The sequence below is a fragment of the Mauremys mutica genome, chromosome 4, assembly GCF_020497125.1.
Source record: "Mauremys mutica isolate MM-2020 ecotype Southern chromosome 4, ASM2049712v1, whole genome shotgun sequence".
Taxonomy (NCBI): domain Eukaryota; kingdom Metazoa; phylum Chordata; order Testudines; family Geoemydidae; genus Mauremys; species Mauremys mutica.
In genome coordinates, this window is record NC_059075.1 from 123542547 (window position 1) to 123560324 (window position 17778).

A 17778-nucleotide genomic window follows, 5' to 3' on the forward strand; every position below is an offset into this window, starting at 1 on the left:
ACACTGGTAAATAGTACAATGGGTCAATGATATGATATTCTTAACCTTTTTCCAGAGGGTATGGCTGGAGAGTCTTGCCCGCATGCTCGGGGTTCAGCTGACCGCCATATTTGGGGTCGGGAAGGAATTTTCCTCCAGGGTAGATTGGCAGTGGCCCTGGAGGTTTTTCGCCTTCCTCCGAAGCATGGGGCAGGGGTCGCTTGCTAAAGGAGTGGGTGGATCGGCTTATGTGGCCTGCATCTTGCAGGAGGTCAGACTAGATGATCATAATGGTCCCTTCTGATCTTGAATTCTATGATTCTATGAAATCCCCACTGTTCTTGATGAGGAGCAGTGTTTTGAACCCAGGTCTCCCACATCCCACACAAGTGCCCTAACCACTGGGTTTGAAGATTCAAAGCTGATTTAATTACCATGTCCCTTGTATTTTCTTCACAGGTACTAAAGGGCTCTTTAATGAGGAAGTCAGAATAAGAACCTGTGGCTAGAAGTTAAAGCCAAATGCAAATTAGAAATAATACACACAGTGAAGGTGATTAGCCATTGGAACAAACTATCAAGGCAGGCGGTGGCTTTTCCATCTCTTTAAATCAAGATTGCACATCTTCTCTGGAAGACATACTTTAGTCAACCACAAGTTACTGGTGCAGTGTAAAAGGGCAAGATTCTATGGCCTGTGATATACATGTCAGACTAAATGATGTAACGGTCCCTTCCGGCCTTGGAATCTACGAACCATTTATCTCACCAACAATCCCCTTATCCTTTTCAATTACTCCCTTTACATGGTTTAGCAGGCCTGCTGATTCTCCATTGGCTTCTTACTTTGATGTACTAATATAGGACTAGATCATGCCTAGCTTTAACATAGCTATACATAGAGTAGAGTCCCAGCTCTCTCGCTCAGCCAGGTTAAGGCAGTCTAGATTGCAGCTCTATGCACTGCAGAACCCAATGCCATGTACCCAATGCTCCCCCTACGACTGAGTGAAGAGGGTACAGGGAAGGGTAGAACCAATATAGACCTCTCCCCACTACATGCACCAGCCAAGGAAGCTGGTCGGCCGTGCCAGGGAGGAGACGTATGATACACCCTTAAATGGGTAAATTATTTACACCTGCAACCAAGTGGGAACCCAGAGAGACTAATCTACCCCGTAATGTATTGATATTTTTATATGTTTGTTCAATGGATTCTTAAATCTCTACCTCATAGCTTACATACCAAAGTTTAGGCCTCATTCTATTAGCATCGCTTGAGCTGCATTTCCATTTTTTAGACCATCCTTTTTATTCTTTTTGAACACTTGTTCCTTTCCAGTTAATGACAGTAGTTTTATGCGTGATTATTTGCTTCTTTTTAAAATTGTGGTAGGATATAGACCTTCTGTTATTCAACTAAGGTTTTGATTTCCTAACTTTTCCCTGCTGGGATGGCAAATTCATTCACATTTTAGTCTCTGTTGCTTAATGGCTCTATTATGTTTAATTTATAGGGGGAAAATCCTATGTATTACTCAGATCTCAGTGAATAGAAGCCTATTCTCTTGTGAGCTTCAAAACAAGCTGATCCAAGAAGCAGTACTAAGAAATCATGTCTACACATGACATTTGTTACTGCTCTAGTAAATGACGACTCTTTAAAAAAGTTTCTAATTGGTTGATCAGAGTGCACACAGAGTTCTAATTGGTTGATCAGTAATTGGTTGATCAGAGTGCACACACCTGGAGCGGGCTGCCAGAATTGCCTTATGTGCTGGTCTTGGGTGGCCATCTAACAGGAGGATGATATCACAAAACTCGATCCCAGCTCCTTCTAGATAAGCCTTCATATCCTGAATCAAAGATGTTCCTGACAGAGGCAACATGGTGAAATGATTAAAAAGAAGACATTTCCAGATAATCAGCTGCTATAAAGTTAATACACAGTTGAGCCACATCTATATATAGGTTTTCCCATGGGATCAAGGGAATTGTTAGTAGGCAGGCACTTCATCACATTCTCAGAGCTATAGGAGGCCCCTTCTTGTATGCCATGGATAAGGCCAGGACATGATGCCTGGAAATTTGTTCTGGATGTAAGGCTGATACCCTTGGTGAGGTTCTACACTCGCATCCTTTTCCTCACCTCAGGTACATTTGCCTCAGTCCACCTCCTCACCCACCCCCAGCCCCTCTTGTGCCAACATTACTAACCTCACACCCATTCCCTCTCCACTTCTCTTGCTGTCTCTGGAACGCCATGACCTATCTACAAAGATCTCAGCCACCCGCGACCTCTTCTTATCTTGCTCCCTCCAGCTCCTGGCTCTTCAAGAGACCTGGATCCCTCTGCAGCTGCCGTCTCTTATAGAGGCCTCTCCTTCTCTCACACCCCTGCCCTGGATCAGACTGTAGTGGGGTACGGACCTTCTCCTGTCCCCTTGCTGCTGTTTCCAATACCTCCCTCCTCTCTTCTTTTGAACAGCGCTGCATCTGACTTCTCTCATCTCCTTCTCAATATTGCTGTCACCTACCATCCATCCAGCTCCTCCCCATCAGCCTTCCTCTCTGATTTCAACTCCTCACTCTTTCTCTCTCTTCCTCTCCTCACAATCTCCCACACTCAGCATCAGAGACTTCAGCTTCCATGGTAACAACCCATCCAACCCCTTAGCTGCACATTTTCTTTTCCTCTTCTCTTCATTCAATCTGCAGCCCTCGGTCAACTCTCATAGAATTTGGTCTCAACAAGCATTGCTTTCTTTGATCTCTGTTGCTGAGTTCCCTCCCTTTTCAGCATCACCCATTTCCTCTCAACTCCCTCATGCCCTGTCACTTGGTCTTTCTGCAACTTCGTCCTTCAACATCAGTGACTTCTTATCTGCTCTCAGCCTTCTCATCCTTTCTTCCATTGATATAGTTGTTGATTCACTTCCACCTTCCACCTCTGGCTCTTTTGCCTCCCTCTCTCACTGCAAGATCTGCCCTGCCAACCCCCAGCCCTAGCTCACCCCCAGCATGAGGAAGTTACTTACCTTATAGCAACTGGAGGGTCTTCGAGATGTGTGGTCCCTATCTGTATTCCATTAGGGATACGCATGACTCCATGCTCCCAGAGTCAGAGAATTTTGAAAGCAGTGTCCGCTGGCTCGCACATGCACCCTTACTTTCCTTGGGTCTCCACTCAAGGAGATAAAAGATGGAGCACACCAACCACCTCTCCCGTTCCTTTTCTACCATGAATCTAATCAAGGTCCGAAGCAGAGGGGAAGGAGAGTGGGTAGTATGTATGATAGGGATCACAAATCTCAAATAACCTGTAAGGTAAATAACTTCTTCTTCTTCTTCTTCAAGTGCTGGTCCCTATGTGTATTCCATTGTGGGTGACTGACAACTAGTACTCAAGAAAGAAGAGAGTGCAAAGAGGCAGGTGGCAGAGTTCCATGAAGGACCGTTGCCCCATAGCATGCCCCATAGCAGAGTCTTCTACTAAAGCATAATGACTCGCGACCATATGGTTGGAAGTCCACGTAGCTGTTTTACAAATGTTAACCAAAGACACTTCCTCAAGCAATGCTATAGACATTGCTTGTGCTCATCCTGTGTCGGGGAAGGAAGGCAAGACAATTGATAGCAGAGTAAGATATAACCTGAGATCCACCCAGAGATCCTCAGAGGAGATAGCTTGACCTTGGACACTTTTCACTGTGGCTCAAACATTGGGGGGGGGGAAGAATTGCATCAGGAATGTTGGTTGGAAAGTTATCTAGATGTGTCCCTAAAAAGGATAATGTTATTCGGTGGTTGGATCATCAGTTTCCCTGGTATGAACCAGACACTCATGGTGTGTGCAATGAGAACACTGATCCACTAACCCCTGCCACCCAGTGGCTGCTAACAGGCACCAGAACTAGAAGTTGAATTCCGACAGAGCAGAGAACTCCAATCCTGGAATCCGCTAGGTTGAATTCTGGGGTCCTGAATGTCCCTGATTGTATTTAAACCCAAGCACAGGAACAAGAAGTTGTCCATGTAACTGGGTTGCCCCTGCTCAGGACTGTTTCCCTTGCTCTACCTGCTCCTACTACCTGACTCTGATCTCCTGGTAACCTGATCCTGCCTGCCTCCTTACACCTGACTCTTGATCTGCCCTCTGGCATATCTCAGAATCTAATCTCCTGGTATCTGACCCAGCGTGGCTCCTGATTCCTGGTCTGACCACTAGGTCAGACTCCCCATGTCAGTTTGCATGGACCACTTAAGCCACAGGAGTGGGCTTGGTGCCAGTAAAATGGAGCTGGCTAAACCTCTGGAAGCACTGGGCACTCCCAAGTGGGTCTGCCTGACTTCAGGCTGACAATTAAGCCTTGCAGGCCTAGGTCATTCAGCTGACCTCGGAGAAAAAACTGTCACCTACCTTTCGTAACTGTTGTTCTTCAAGATGTGTTGCTCATGTCGATTCCATTCAAGGTGTGTGCGCACCCATGGGCAGAGTTGTCGGAGATTTCTGCCTTAGTGGTATGCATAGGGCAAGCTGTGGCGCCCCCTGGAGTGGCACCTCCATGCGGTGGTATATCAGGCGCCGCCATCCCGGCGCCCTCTCAGTTCCTTCTTGCCAGCAACTCCAACAGAGGGGCAAGAGGGCAGGAAGTGGAATGGACATGCGCAACACATCTTGAAGAACAACAGTTATGAAAGATAGGTAACTGGTTTTTCTTCTTCAAGAGCTTGCTCATGTCAATTCCATTTTAGGTGACTCACAAACAGTATCAACGGAGGTGGGCTCAGAGTTCACAGTTTAGCAGCTTGCAGTACTGCCCTACTGAAACCAGCACTGTCCAACGCCTGCTGGGTCAGCGTGAAGTGGGACATAAAAGTGTGGACAGATGACCATGTGGCCGCTCTACAGATGCCCTGGATAGGCACATGGGCCAGAAAGGCTGCAGAAGACTGGGTGGTGACGATCGCCAGGGGTGGCACCTTCACTTGGTCATAGCAGAAGTGAATGCAGGCAGTGATCCAAGAAGAAATTCTTTTGAGTGGATACCGGGCAACCTTTCACCCTGTCAGCCACTGCGACGAACAATTGCATTGTCTTATGGAATGACTTGGTCCTATCCACATAGAAGACCAGAGCCCTCCTAATGTCCAGGGCATGTAGCCTGTGCTCCTCTTCTGACTTATGCGGCTTTGGAAAGAAGACCGGTAAATAAATGTTCTGGCTCCAATGAAACTGAGAGACTACTTTAGGAAGAAAAGCTGGGTGCAGCATTAGCTGGACCTTGTCCTTGTAGAAGACCGTTTATGGCGGCTCTAAGGTGAACACCTGAATCTCGGATACACAGCAGGCCGACATCACTGCAACCAGGAACATGACCTTCCAGGAGAGGAGGAGAGAGCAGGAAGCCAAGGGCTCTCTAAGGGAGGACCCATGAGTTGAGACAGCACCAGATTCAAGTCTCATGGAGGGATGGGGTCTCTGACTTGTGGGTAGAGGTGCTCCAGGCCTTTAAGGAATCTGGCCATGATATTCTGAGCAAAAACAGACGTACCCTGTAACAGCGGGTGGAAGGCCGAGATGGCCGCTAGATGGACAAGTCCTGGAGCTTGAGATGCAGGAGGTAGTCCAGAATAAGCTGCAGTGAAGCCCGCTCAGGACGAACACCTTTGTCCGCAATCCAACAGATGAACCGTCTCCACTTGGCCATGTAGGTCGCGCTGGTGGAGGGCTTCCTACTTCCCAACAGAATATGCAGATCCTCTGCCGAACACTGCTGCTGCTGCACGTTTAACCACGCAGATGTAGTGCTGCCAGGTTGGGGTGTAGAAGACTGCTGTGATTCCGGGACAACAGGTCCGACCTGAACGGTAGCTGGAACGGGGTTGCTCCCGAGAGATCCAGAAGGGTGCTGAACCAGTGCTGGCCTGGCTACACCGATGCCATGAGGATGATCCTCACCCTGTCCTGTTTGATCTTCATGAGGACCCTCGGCAGCAACGATACCAGAGGGAAGGTGTACATCAGGTCTCCTGACCACGGGAGCAGAAAGGTGTCAGACAGGGCTGCTCTGTCCATGCTCCCAATCAAGCAGAAGACGTGGCACTTCCTGTTCTGCATGGAAGCGAACAAGTCCACCTGGGGAGTTCCCCACCTGTGGAAAATGGAGCTGACCACCTCCGGACGAATTTGTGGCGAGACAAGAATGTCCTGCTGAGGCAATCTGCCAATGAGTTCTTGGACCCCGGAAGGTGAGTGGCTACGAGATGGATATTGTACTGTAGACAGAAGTCCCAGAGCCAGAGGGTTTCCTAGCAAAGGGCCGACGACCTGGCTCTGCCCTGCCTGTTGATATAGAAAACTGTAGCCATGTTGTCCATCAGGACCCTGTACCGCCCTGTCTTGTATACAAGGTAGAAAGGCCTAGCAGGCCAGTCAGACCGCCCTGAGTTCCCTGACATTGATATGAAGGGAACGATCTTGACTTGACCAATGGTCTTGAGTGTTGAGATTGCCAAGGTGGGCTCCCCAGCCCAGGTCCGAGGTGTCAGAGACAAGGAGCACCAATGAGGATGGGGCCGCAAAGGGAACATCTTCCAACAACAACGTGGGATCCTGCCACCAGACACCAGGACGCTGTCCGGAATCCTGACCACCCAGTTCATGTTGTGCCAGCTGGGGACATAGACTGATGCCAGCTATGCCTGAAGAGGTCTGAGGCGGAGTCATGCATGCCAGACCATGTAAGTACACACTGCCATGTGGCCCAGCAGCCTAAAGCACGTGTGGGCGGTGATGAGTGGGTGGGCCTGCAGGTCCACGATAAGGTCTGACATGGCCTGGAACCGAGTCTCGGGGAGGAAAGCCCTGGCCCAAGTGGAGTCGAGGACCGATTCAATTAAATCTATGCGTTGTACCGGGGTTAAGGTTTACTTTGTCTCGTTTATTATAAACCCCAGGTCGCGACAGGTGGAACAGACCAGGTCAAGATGTTTCCACACCTGACCCGGAGACCAGCCCTTTATCAACCAGCTGTCGAGGTATGGGTATATTTGGACTCTCCGACGTCTCAGGTAAGCAGCCACTGGTACTATACATTTTGTGAATACTCTCGGGGCCAACGAAAGACCAAAGGGCATCGCCGTAAACTGGAAATGGCGCCTCTCGCCGAGCTGGAGTACAGGAGTCAACGGGAGAGCGCTCAGGGATCGATTTATTATGTTTAGTCTAGACATGATAAATCGATCCCCGCTGGATCAATAGCTGCCCGCTGATCCGGCCGGTAGTGAAGACATACCCTGAGTCTGCGGGCGAAAGTTCTTACAGATGCAGCACCTGTCCTTGCGATGGCCTTCTCCCAGACACTTAAGACAGCTATCGTGCAGATGGCTGATTGGCATCGGCCTGCTGCATGATGCACATGGCTTAAAGCCGGAGTAGTGGGGCAAAGTCCTAACAGGGGACTCTGTTGACTAACTAACACTATCAGCTAGCTAACTATGAAACTATGTACAACCACAACTAGCAAGTCAATGGATACACCGCTATTGTTCTTGCGAAGCAAGACAAGGCACTCCAACCAGCCGTCACAGGTGGTAAGAAGGAACTGAGAGGGTGCAGGGCCAGCGGTGCCTGATATGCTGCTGCATGGGAGAGCCACTCGAGGTTGGTACCACAGCCAGCCCTACGGATACCGCTAAGGCAGAAATCTCCAACAACTGTGCATGTGAGCGCACGCACACCAAAAATGGAATTGACATGAGCAAGCGTTCAAAGAAGAACTAGGTATTGCAAGAGCGAGTCACACAGTTGCATGCTGAAAACACTGTACTCCAGACATGGCTCACAGTGCCCTGTTCCCTGATATGTCTGCCAGAACGGTTTGATGGTAACCACCAGTGATTCCATAGTTTTATAAACCAGTGCTGCCTCCTGTGCATAATGCATCCTCAATCCTACCCTTCTGATTGTGTAAAGGTGAGCTTGGTTATCAGCCTGCTGTTTGGGGAAGCCTCTCCCCTCTTGGAGTGTGACATTTTGGTATTGTCAACCTGGGAGGTCTTCCTGCAAGTCAGTTCAGTGCTGTTTGGTGATCTGCACCAAGCTCCAACAGCAGAGGCTGCTCTAAGAAACATCCAACAAAGGCAGGGTACTATAGGCTCATATGCAGTACAATTCTGCCAACTCATGGCTGATACAGATTGGAATGAGGTGGCACAGCTATACCGGTTCTGGTGGGATCCGTGAGAAGAAATTAAAGATGAATTGTCCTGGGTGGAAACTTCCACAAGTCTGGATGCCCTCATGGATCTCACCATCCATACAGACAATTGGTTACAGGAACAAATGGAGGAAATAATGGGGGTCTTGCAACTATCTTATCATTTTCTGTTACTTCTTTATCAATGCTTCCTGCCAAGTTGATGCAGGTGGACATGGGCTATTGACAGCTCACCCCCGCAGAAAAGGAGTGACACTGCCAGCACCATCTCTGCTTCTACTCTGGTGAGTCAGGTCACTCCATCTCTGCCTGCCATGTACGATTCCAAGGTATCAGGAAAAAGAGCTCCCTCACGCTTCGGTCTTGACTGGAACACACCCTGAACTCTGTTCCAGGGCTTCCCACTTGCAGGTGCCGGTCCAGTTGCTCATACCCAGGGTGACCCTGTAAACTCCTGTCTCACTAGTCCTCATCGAGTCAGGTGTACCTGACTGCTTCGCAGACACAGGTGAGGCTTGGGTCCTGCATATTCCCCTGCAAAGCAAGATCACTCCCAACCTCATAGAGACTACTGATAGTTCCCCTTAATCTCCTGGTCCAGTAATAGAGGAAAAAACTCCCCTGGAGGCTGTGATTAAGGGGCATCAAGAAATGTTACAATTTGGCATGACCCTTTCTCCACACTTTCCCTGATCCTTGGTATATCCTGGCTGGCTCTCCAAAATCCACTCATGTGGTGGCAAGCACAGGAAGTCTATCTTCCATTGGAGTTTTGTCAGCAGCACTGTTGGGGACCAATAGATCCTGTTGCAGCACCTAAACTCAAAAGGCTCAGGTGGGGGTGGCTATCCAGGCAGAACCCTCTGTTGAAGCTACATTGGAATGTCCCTTGAAATACCAAGACTAGGCTGATGTTTTTGAAAAGAGGAGTGCAGAAACCCTGCCTCCACACCAAGACTATGACTGCCCAATAGAGTGCAACCAGGAGCAAAAATACCACTATCTGGAAGGAGCTCACCACCCAGTCCAGGTATTCACTGATCATAAACATCTGGAGTACCTACATAGGGCAAAAACCTTAAACCAAGAGCAGCTTCGATGGGCCCTATTTTTCTCCCAATTTTATTTCATCATCACGTATCATCCTAGGTCCAAAAATGGCAAGGTGGATGCCCTGTTCTTTCAAACTCTGCTTACCCAAATCCCTCAAATTGTACCCAGTCTTCCATATTTCCCTCTTGAAAGCATCCACAGAAAATCTCTTCCCTGACTGAACACAGCCATCACCCTACTAGTTCCAGTTCAGGGCCACGAGAAGTCTGAGGACTGAGCTATACTGGGCACCAGATTATTGTGGTACCTCATAGACTAGGAAGGCTATGGCCCCAAAGAGCAGTACTGGGAGCCTGTCGGTAACATTCATGCCCCTGAACTTATAAAAGACACACAAATGTCACCCACAAAAGCCTGGTATGACAATGCCCCAGGGCACACCTGAAGAGGGGCAATGTGAGGATTCATGGGATTTGAAATTACATCTGCTGGAGGCCAAGCAGGTGGCCCTTCCACACTGCCAGAAGCCAGCCTTGGCAGTGCCTGAGGCAATAAACATGCATCCCAGGAGACCAGTCACTGTGGGGAGTGCCACCCACGGTAGTGATGACTGGCAGCCCCACCTCATATCTCCGATTGTCCCAGACCTACTATTTAAGCCTGAAGGGAATACCAGGAAGTTGTATGTGCACCACGCCAGATCCCTGAACTGCTGCTGAGACAGACCCCTAATCATTCTTGCTTCCTTGCTTCATTCCTGGTTCCTAGCTATTGACTCCAGCTTAACCCTTGGCTACAGCTCCTGGCTATTGACTCCAGCCTGACTCCAGATTGACCCTAGGCTCCAGACCCCAGCTACCAACTCAGCTCCCTCAGGCTTGACCACCTAAAGCTCTAACCACTGGCCTTTACTGCCCATGCCCTGATTCTGGACACAGGCTACCCTGTTACATACGGGCTACTGACACACATGCCATTGGTATAAGGGCCTCAACAGCAGACTTATTATGCCCTATCACTTGTGCACTGACATTCCTATCCTGAAGCCTGCAGCAGGGCATAGGTCAAACCCATGACTCTTCTTAGCCCCAAAGTAGGGTTCAACCTACCACCGTGCCTCATCAGACCTTCAGCAGGGATTACCCATCCTCCTCTCCCCTCTGACTTGCAGGCTGACTTAGCTCACCCTCCTTTTCACAGTGCTAAGCCCTGGCCTTCCTCCCACCACCCTAATACTCATAGGTGTCAAGATGAGAAACATTCTCCAAGTGATAGTTCTTCAAATAAGCTGAATGGTCTGGTCCACATCATGGAGCATGTTCCTCTAGACAGCCCTTCAGGGACACTTCAGCTAATGGATTGCAGGGGAATAATGGGGCAAAAAATGTTTTAGCAGAGGGCTCCCAGCTGTGGAACACCATGTCACTAGGGATCAGGAGGAGTCTATCTAGGGACCTGAATGGCTTTCCATTGTAAGTATTTAAAAACAGAAGAAACTATAGCAATCTCTCTCTTCTCCCTTCCTTCCTTTCCAGCCCTTATGAGAAATAGCTGGAGTGTGTGCGTACATATGAGCATGGGTGAATTTAAACCTTACTGAGGGAAGGATAATGCAAAGAGATGAATTTGCATTTCTTTCTTAATTCAGTGAGGCCTGTGGTCATTCTTATCTATTGGGGGAATTAGTTCCACAGCCTAGGTCTTGCTCCTGTGACAGTTCTGTTTTCTGCATTCAGGAGCCTCCTACTATTTATTGGTTGATGGTTTCACTGTTCCCACAGAACACACCTTTTGCAGGAGGTTGTGGCTGTGGAAGGGGAGGTGATCTCTCTGGTACCTAGGGACAATCCAATGGAGGACTTTCATTACCTTGTGCTGACCTTAAATGGGCAGCCAGGTTGTATTGCTAAATAGGTGAGACCAGCTGGAGCTTTTTCAGGGCTTATTACCAGAGACAGTGAGTCGAAACAATTGAGCCCAAAGGTCACAAATGAGAATCACTGTGATCAGGTCTGTTTCTGATAGAGTGTCAGCAATCCTGAAGCTTAGTCGGTGCAAATATTGGCATGTCGTTGTATGCACCTAGGAGGCAGTATAGGTGCCACTAGACTGACTGAGCAATCCATGTCCAGCAATCAGCTATTCCTGAGTGTAGAAAAGGCCCAAGTCTCAAAAAAACAAATAGTGTGATTATTAGTTCAGGAAGGAAAATACATTACCAATATCCACAGGCTGATCGGAATGTGTTCGAACAGGAGGCTGCTGTTTTCTTCGTACTATCTCCACTATCAGGGATGAGGAAAGATGCTCAAATTCCTTCATCATTATTACCTGATTAAAATGTGACTCTTTAACCACAAAGTTCAGGCAGTGTTCCTTAAAAAGTGAAAAACAGTCTCATCTGAGGAAACTCTATAATTTTATACAGAATAGAGGAAAAACCATTACAAAGCATCCATTCAAACTACCCACTGAAGGTTTCCGGTGGTATTAACCACGAGAAGAGAACTAGATGGCTTTGCACCAGAATCCTGAAAAATCAGTATCACGTGATAGCATAATCTTTGTTGTTCTTTCTGATATTAAATACAAAAAGCTTTGTCAATGCAACATTATTTATGCATAAAATTAAGCACTCAAAATGGAATGCCCAAGTTAAGGTTGGGGCAAGTTAAGGTTAAGTATCAGAGGGGTATCCCTGTTAGTCTGGATCTGTAAAAAGCAACGAAGAGTCCTGTGGCACCTTATAGACTAACAGACGTATTGGAGCATAAACTTTCGTGGGTGAATAACCACTTCGTCAGATGAATGTGACAACCTTGAATGCACTACCTTGCCTCTACCCACATAAGTGTATGTGTTATGACACAATGTACTTATACAATCATGTAATCTCTCAAATAATGTTAAATGACATCACACATTTTTATTCTAAACCTTTAGATCAGATGCGTAGCATCTTGTAAAATATTCATTCATGTATAAAGAATCATATCATACAGTAAATGTAGTTCTTAAAGATGTGTTGTCTACCTAGATTTCATTTCTGGGGCACATGCACCCTGTATGTGTGAAATTTGATTCTTTTTGGCCAACAGTATCCATTGGGGCTGCGTCTGTGACCTGGATACTCTCATGCCTCACACCTGAGGACATACACTGCAATGATAAACCCACAGAATTAAGTCTCAGAGCCTGGATCAACTGACTCAGGCTTATGGGGACTAAAAGTGGCAGTGCAGACATTCAGGCTCAAGGTAGAGCCCAGGCCTCCCCTCTTACAGAGTCTCAGAGCGTAGGCTCTAGCCCAGGCCCAAACTTCTACGCTGCAATTTTATAGCCCCACAGCCCAAGCCCCTGAGCCTAATTCAGGGATCTTTTATTGCAGTGTAAATGTACTCATAAAGGCCAGAGCAGACCTAACAATCCCGCAGTTCCTTTGTCAATATACAATCCCAGAAGAGTAGGAAATAGTAGATACAGGAAAGGAAGTGGATCATGTAAGCCATGTGAATAACACACCTTGAAGGTGTGTTACAAGGTAAATAATTGTTCCTTTTTCTTTAAGTGACTGTCCACACAGATTCCACTTCTGATGACTATCAAACAGTGACCTTACAGTGGGTTCTTGGAGTCCTATTTAAATAATGAATGCAAGGCAGTTCTACCAAAGTGGGTGTCTGATCTTGAAGTTTCAACTAAGGAAGAGTGATGGTAAAAGTGTGGACTGATCCCCATGTCGCTGACCTGCAAATTTTGAAAAAGAGATGTTTCGTAGAGAAGCTGAAGAAACTGCCTGAGCTCTAGTGGAATGAGCTCTCATGAGCACGAGTGAATGTGACCCAAGGCACATCTGTATTCACATCCTACGCAGTCTTGCAATAATATTTGTACAAAATATGCCTTGAAAGCTAACACCACTTTGGTCAATAATGTAATTGTGAACATAGCCCGAACCCCTCCTGCACCCCACCCCCCAACTCCCTGCGCTGAGCCCCCTGCCTGCACTTCACACCCTTACTGCACCCCAACTCTTCTCCCTGAGCACCCATAGGGAAAAATTAGCTGGTGTTCCACACCCACTGGCAGCCAAGCTCCCCCCTCCTCACCTCCTTCTCCTCCTTCCTCGAGCGCAACAGTTCCCCGCTCCTCCTTCTCCCTCCCAGTGCTTCCAGCTGCCCACTGCCTAACAGCTGTTTGGTGGCACTTAGGACTTTCTGGGAGGGACGGGGAGGAGTGGGGACGCAGCGTGCTCCAGGGAGGAGGCCGAGAAGAGGCAGGGCAGGGGCGGGGACTTGGGGGAAGGGGGTGGAATGGGGGTGGGAAGGGGGCAGGGCTGGGGTGGGAAAAGGTGGGGTGGGGCAGGGACTTTGGGGATGGGGTGGAATGGGGGTGGGGCAAGGGCAGTGCAGGGGCGGGAAGAAGCGGGGCCAGGAGGGTCGAGGGGAAGTCGGCACCTATGATTGTGAAACATATGTAACATTATATATGAAATTATAAATGCTCTCTATGTTATTAGAGCATGTTTAAGACCAGATTGCCTAGCCTAGGTAAAGCCGATAAACAAATTTGTCTTAGACAAAGGAATTTGTTTAGTCCTAATTTACATATTAGCACTAAACAAAACCATCAAGCTAAATCAAGTGGGGGTTAACCTGAGACTGAACTCAGGAGACAGAATTAACATAGTTCTTGCATCCCTGAGAGAGACAGGAGACTGAATCTCCAGGAGGCCATCCTAACTTTTAGAACAAAAACAATTTTGGGAATATAAGGGACAGAGACTTCATCTTGATCAGGGGTGGGCAAACTACTGCCCGCAGGCTGGATCTGGCCCCTCAGAGCTTTGGATCTGGCCAGCGGGATTGCCCCCCGTGGCGCCGCGGGCCCCATGCTGCTCCCAGAAGCAGCTATCACCACGTCCCTGCAACCCCTGGGTGGGGGGGCAGAGGGCTCCGTGCACTGCCCTTGCCTCCAGGCACTGCTCCCCGCAGCTCTGATTGGCAGGGAATGGGGAACCAATGGGAGCTTCGGGGGTGGTACCTGGAGGCATGCAGAGCCCTCCCCCCCCCACCCCACAGACCGCAGCGCTTCCTGGAGCGGCGTGGGGCCGGGGACAGGGCAGGCATGCAGGGAGCCTGCCCTGGCCCCCGTGCGTGCCGCTGCCACCCCGGAGCTGCTTTAGGTAAGTGCCATCAGGCCTGAGCCCGAACCCCCAACTCCCTGCACTGAGCCCCCTGCCTGCACCCTGCACACTTACTGCACCCCAACTCCTTGTACTGAGCCCCCTCGTACAGCCCGCACCCCTCCTGCACCCCAACCCCCTGCCCTGAGTGCCCTGCCGCACCCCACACCCCAACCCCCTGCCCTGAGCCCCCTGCCACACCCTGCACCCCACCTGCACCCCAGCCCCCTGCCCTGAGCCCCCTCATACACCCCACACCCCTCCTCTGCCCCAATCCCTTGCCCTGAGCCCCTTCCTGCACACTGCACCCCCTCCCACACCCCACACTCCCACCCCCTGCCCTGCATACAATTTCCCCACCCAGATGTGGCCCTCAGTCCAAGAAGTTTGCCCACCCTGATCTTGATGCTTCACTTTAAAGACTCAAAGAAACCAAGCAATTTGAGCTGTGAGATGTGTCCTGGCCAGGCCAACCTGTGAAAAGCTTGAAAGAAGACTGGAGGTGAGAGAGATCATCTTGAATAAAGACTGTACTTTGGTAGATTCAGTTTTAGACTTTTAAATGCATGTTTTCACTTTTATTTGCTTATAACCATCTCTACCTTTATTTCTTTTACTTGGTATCACTTAATCCAGGCTCTTTGGTTAAACTCATTTTGCTTTCATCAGCCCTGGGTAAGTGCAGTGAGTGTGTGCCTCTAGGAAGCTGACAGGCTGGAGTGTTGCACTGTCTCTGGAGAGGCAGGGAACCTAATACTCTTTCTGAGGACTCAGTGAGAGGGAATGGACCCTGAAGGATGATGACTTTGAGGTGGATTCAGGGTTGGAAGGGTCCTAAACGCAGGCTGCAAGAAGTAACCAAGTTGGGCAAAGCCAGAGTGAGCCTTGTGGGCTGCTGGCGGGCTGTTGGGGTCAGAGCTCTGGACCAAAGCTGCAGAGTCACAAGACACCCAGGGTTAAAAGGCAGATATTGACTGAACCCCTGACTGGCCTGGGTGAACCCCAAAACATCCCAGTGAAATCTACCCCTAGCTACTTCATAACAGGATCTAATATAGTTAGATAACAATTTGGACAACCTTTAGGTGGAAATGGCTTGACCCTTAACCCTATCTGCAAAGACTATACACACTCTGTGGAACCTCGTGAAGGATGTTGTCCTGTCCAGGTAGTATGTTACAGCCCTACTATGTCAAAGGGTGTGCCATTTGGCTTCCCCCCTGGTTTGAGAGTAGAGATTGAGGGAGAAAATTGGGCAGGGAAGCAACTGATTTAAATGAAAATCAGAAACAATATTAGGCAGGAATTTGGGGTGAGGCCTATCTTTATGGAAGATCATGTCAGCTGGACCAGCCATAAGGGCTTGTATGTCCCCTACCCTATGAGTTGATGTAAGCAGTCTTCATAGACAGTTGATAAAAAGAGCAGGTTGCTTGTGGCTAAAAAGGAGGTCCCATTAAATGGTTAACACTGTGTTGAGGTCCCAGGAAGGAGGAGGCCCTTGGTCTGGGGGGAAAAATATGAATGAGACCCTTACAGAATCTAGCAACTGTAGGGTGGGAAGATACAGTATAACCCTGAACGGAAGATGATGTGCAGCTATTACTGCTAAATGTACTCTTATGGATCTGATGGATGGTCCCAAATGTGTTAGAGCTAGCAGACAGTCCTGAGTAGCAGAAACAGGAACTGACAAGGGAAATGTTCTGGTGCCTAAATAGAAAACCTTTTCCATTTTGCTGCATAATTCAGTATAGTAGAGGTTTTTCTGCTATGTCAGAGGTGGGCAAACTATGGCCCGCGGGACCGTCCTGCCCGGCCCCTGAGCTTCTGGTCGGGCAGCTAGCCCCCGGCTCCTCCCCCGCTGTCCTCCCTCCGCTGCAGCTACGCCGCCGCGCAGGCAGCACTCTGGCCAGCGGGGCTGCGCACTCATGCCGGGCAGCACAGCAGTATGCGCGGCATGGTAAGGGGACCAGGGCCAGCGGGTTGGATATGGGGCAGTGGGTCCTAGGGGGCAGTCAGGGGACAGGGAACAGGGTGGGATTGGATAGGGAGTGGGGTCCCGTGGGGCCTGTCGAGGGGTGTGTGTGGATAGGGGTTGGGGCAGTCAGGGGACAGGGAGCAGGGGGGGTTGGATAGGGGGTGGGGTCTGGGGGAGGCAGGGGTCCCAGGAGGGGGCGGTCAGGGCACAAGGAGCGGGGGGGGGGGTTGGATGGGTGCGGGCTTCTGAGGGGGGCAGTCAGGGGGCAGAAAGTGGGAGGGGGCACATAGGGGGCCAGGCTGTTTGGGGGGCACAGACTTCCCTACCCGGCCCTCCATATAGTTTCGCACCCAGATGTGGCCCTCGGGGCAAAAAGTTTTACCACCCCTGTGATCTGTACCAAACTGTTCTGGACTTCATTTGAACAGCTCCTTTCAATGGCAGTTAATCAGCCAACAACCACACTGTCAGATGTAATGATGAAAGAAGTGAAAGATCTCACTTCTATTTTGCAAAATCATGTGAGATAGACAGAGGCTGTGTTGACAGGTTCATCAGCTCAGAGTATCAGAACTGTCTAGGCCAAGCTGGGTCTAGTATAATAACTGAGGCTGAACCTTGTCTGAGTTTCCTCAGGATCCCTGGTCTTAAATGGATTGGCAGAAGGCATACATGACCCCCTGTGCCTATGAGACTACAGAAAGCCTGGACTCAAAACCCCTCTGGAGTAAAAGACATGGAATTTCTTGTTCTGGTCTGTGGCATACAGGTCTATTTCTGGATATCATATTGCAAGGGACCATTAAAGGTTAATTGCCCTGTTAACAACCCTTCAGTCATGGGGGGAATGGCTGGGGGGAAGGCAACTTGTTGGAGGGGTTGTTAGTGGGTTGTTAGTGGGATTGTTGTAATAAGCCATAAATCTAGAGTCCTATTTAGTCCATGATTTTTAGGGTCTAGCAAAGTTATAAATTTAAGCTCCTAGGAGTCTCTTTTGAAGATGTGCAGATTTCCTGAGAAGTCAGATAGAGTGATCATTTTCTGAAAAGTGTTCACCCATGTGGTGTTTTTCTCTTTTATGATTTTTCTGTTAGCTCATTCGAGAGCATAGTGCCTCGTTTCACTCACATAGTTGTTATTGGGGCATTTAGTGAATCGGATGAGGTATGACACATGTTGCAGGACTCTCAGATCTTGAAAGTTGTGTTGGGGAGGGGGTGTCATTCATTGTAACCATGGAGATATGTCTACAGGTTTTGCATCTATTGTTCTGGCAGGGGTCGGGTAAAGATTTGAGTTGATGTGTTCTGGTCTGTGGGGAGCTTGCTTCTAATGATGAGTTTGGAGAAGCTGCGCGG

At 49.0% G+C, this 17778-nt stretch overlaps 1 protein-coding gene across 6 annotated transcripts in view; it reads right to left on the reverse strand.

The window, feature by feature from the left end:
* LZTR1 (leucine zipper like transcription regulator 1) overlaps window positions 1-17778 on the reverse strand; it is a 277535-nt gene that overhangs the window by 57202 nt on the left and 202555 nt on the right. For 5 of the 6 annotated variants that reach the window (XM_045017155.1, XM_045017157.1, XM_045017156.1 and 2 more), the window contains 2 exons: window positions 11474-11630; window positions 1726-1852 (listed from right to left, as the gene is read on the reverse strand). In XM_045017155.1, coding sequence (XP_044873090.1) covers window positions 1726-1852; window positions 11474-11630 — 284 coding nt within the window. The remainder of the gene's footprint in view (window positions 1-1725; window positions 1853-11473; window positions 11631-17778) is intronic. The other variant, XM_045017154.1, reaches the window with a different exon arrangement.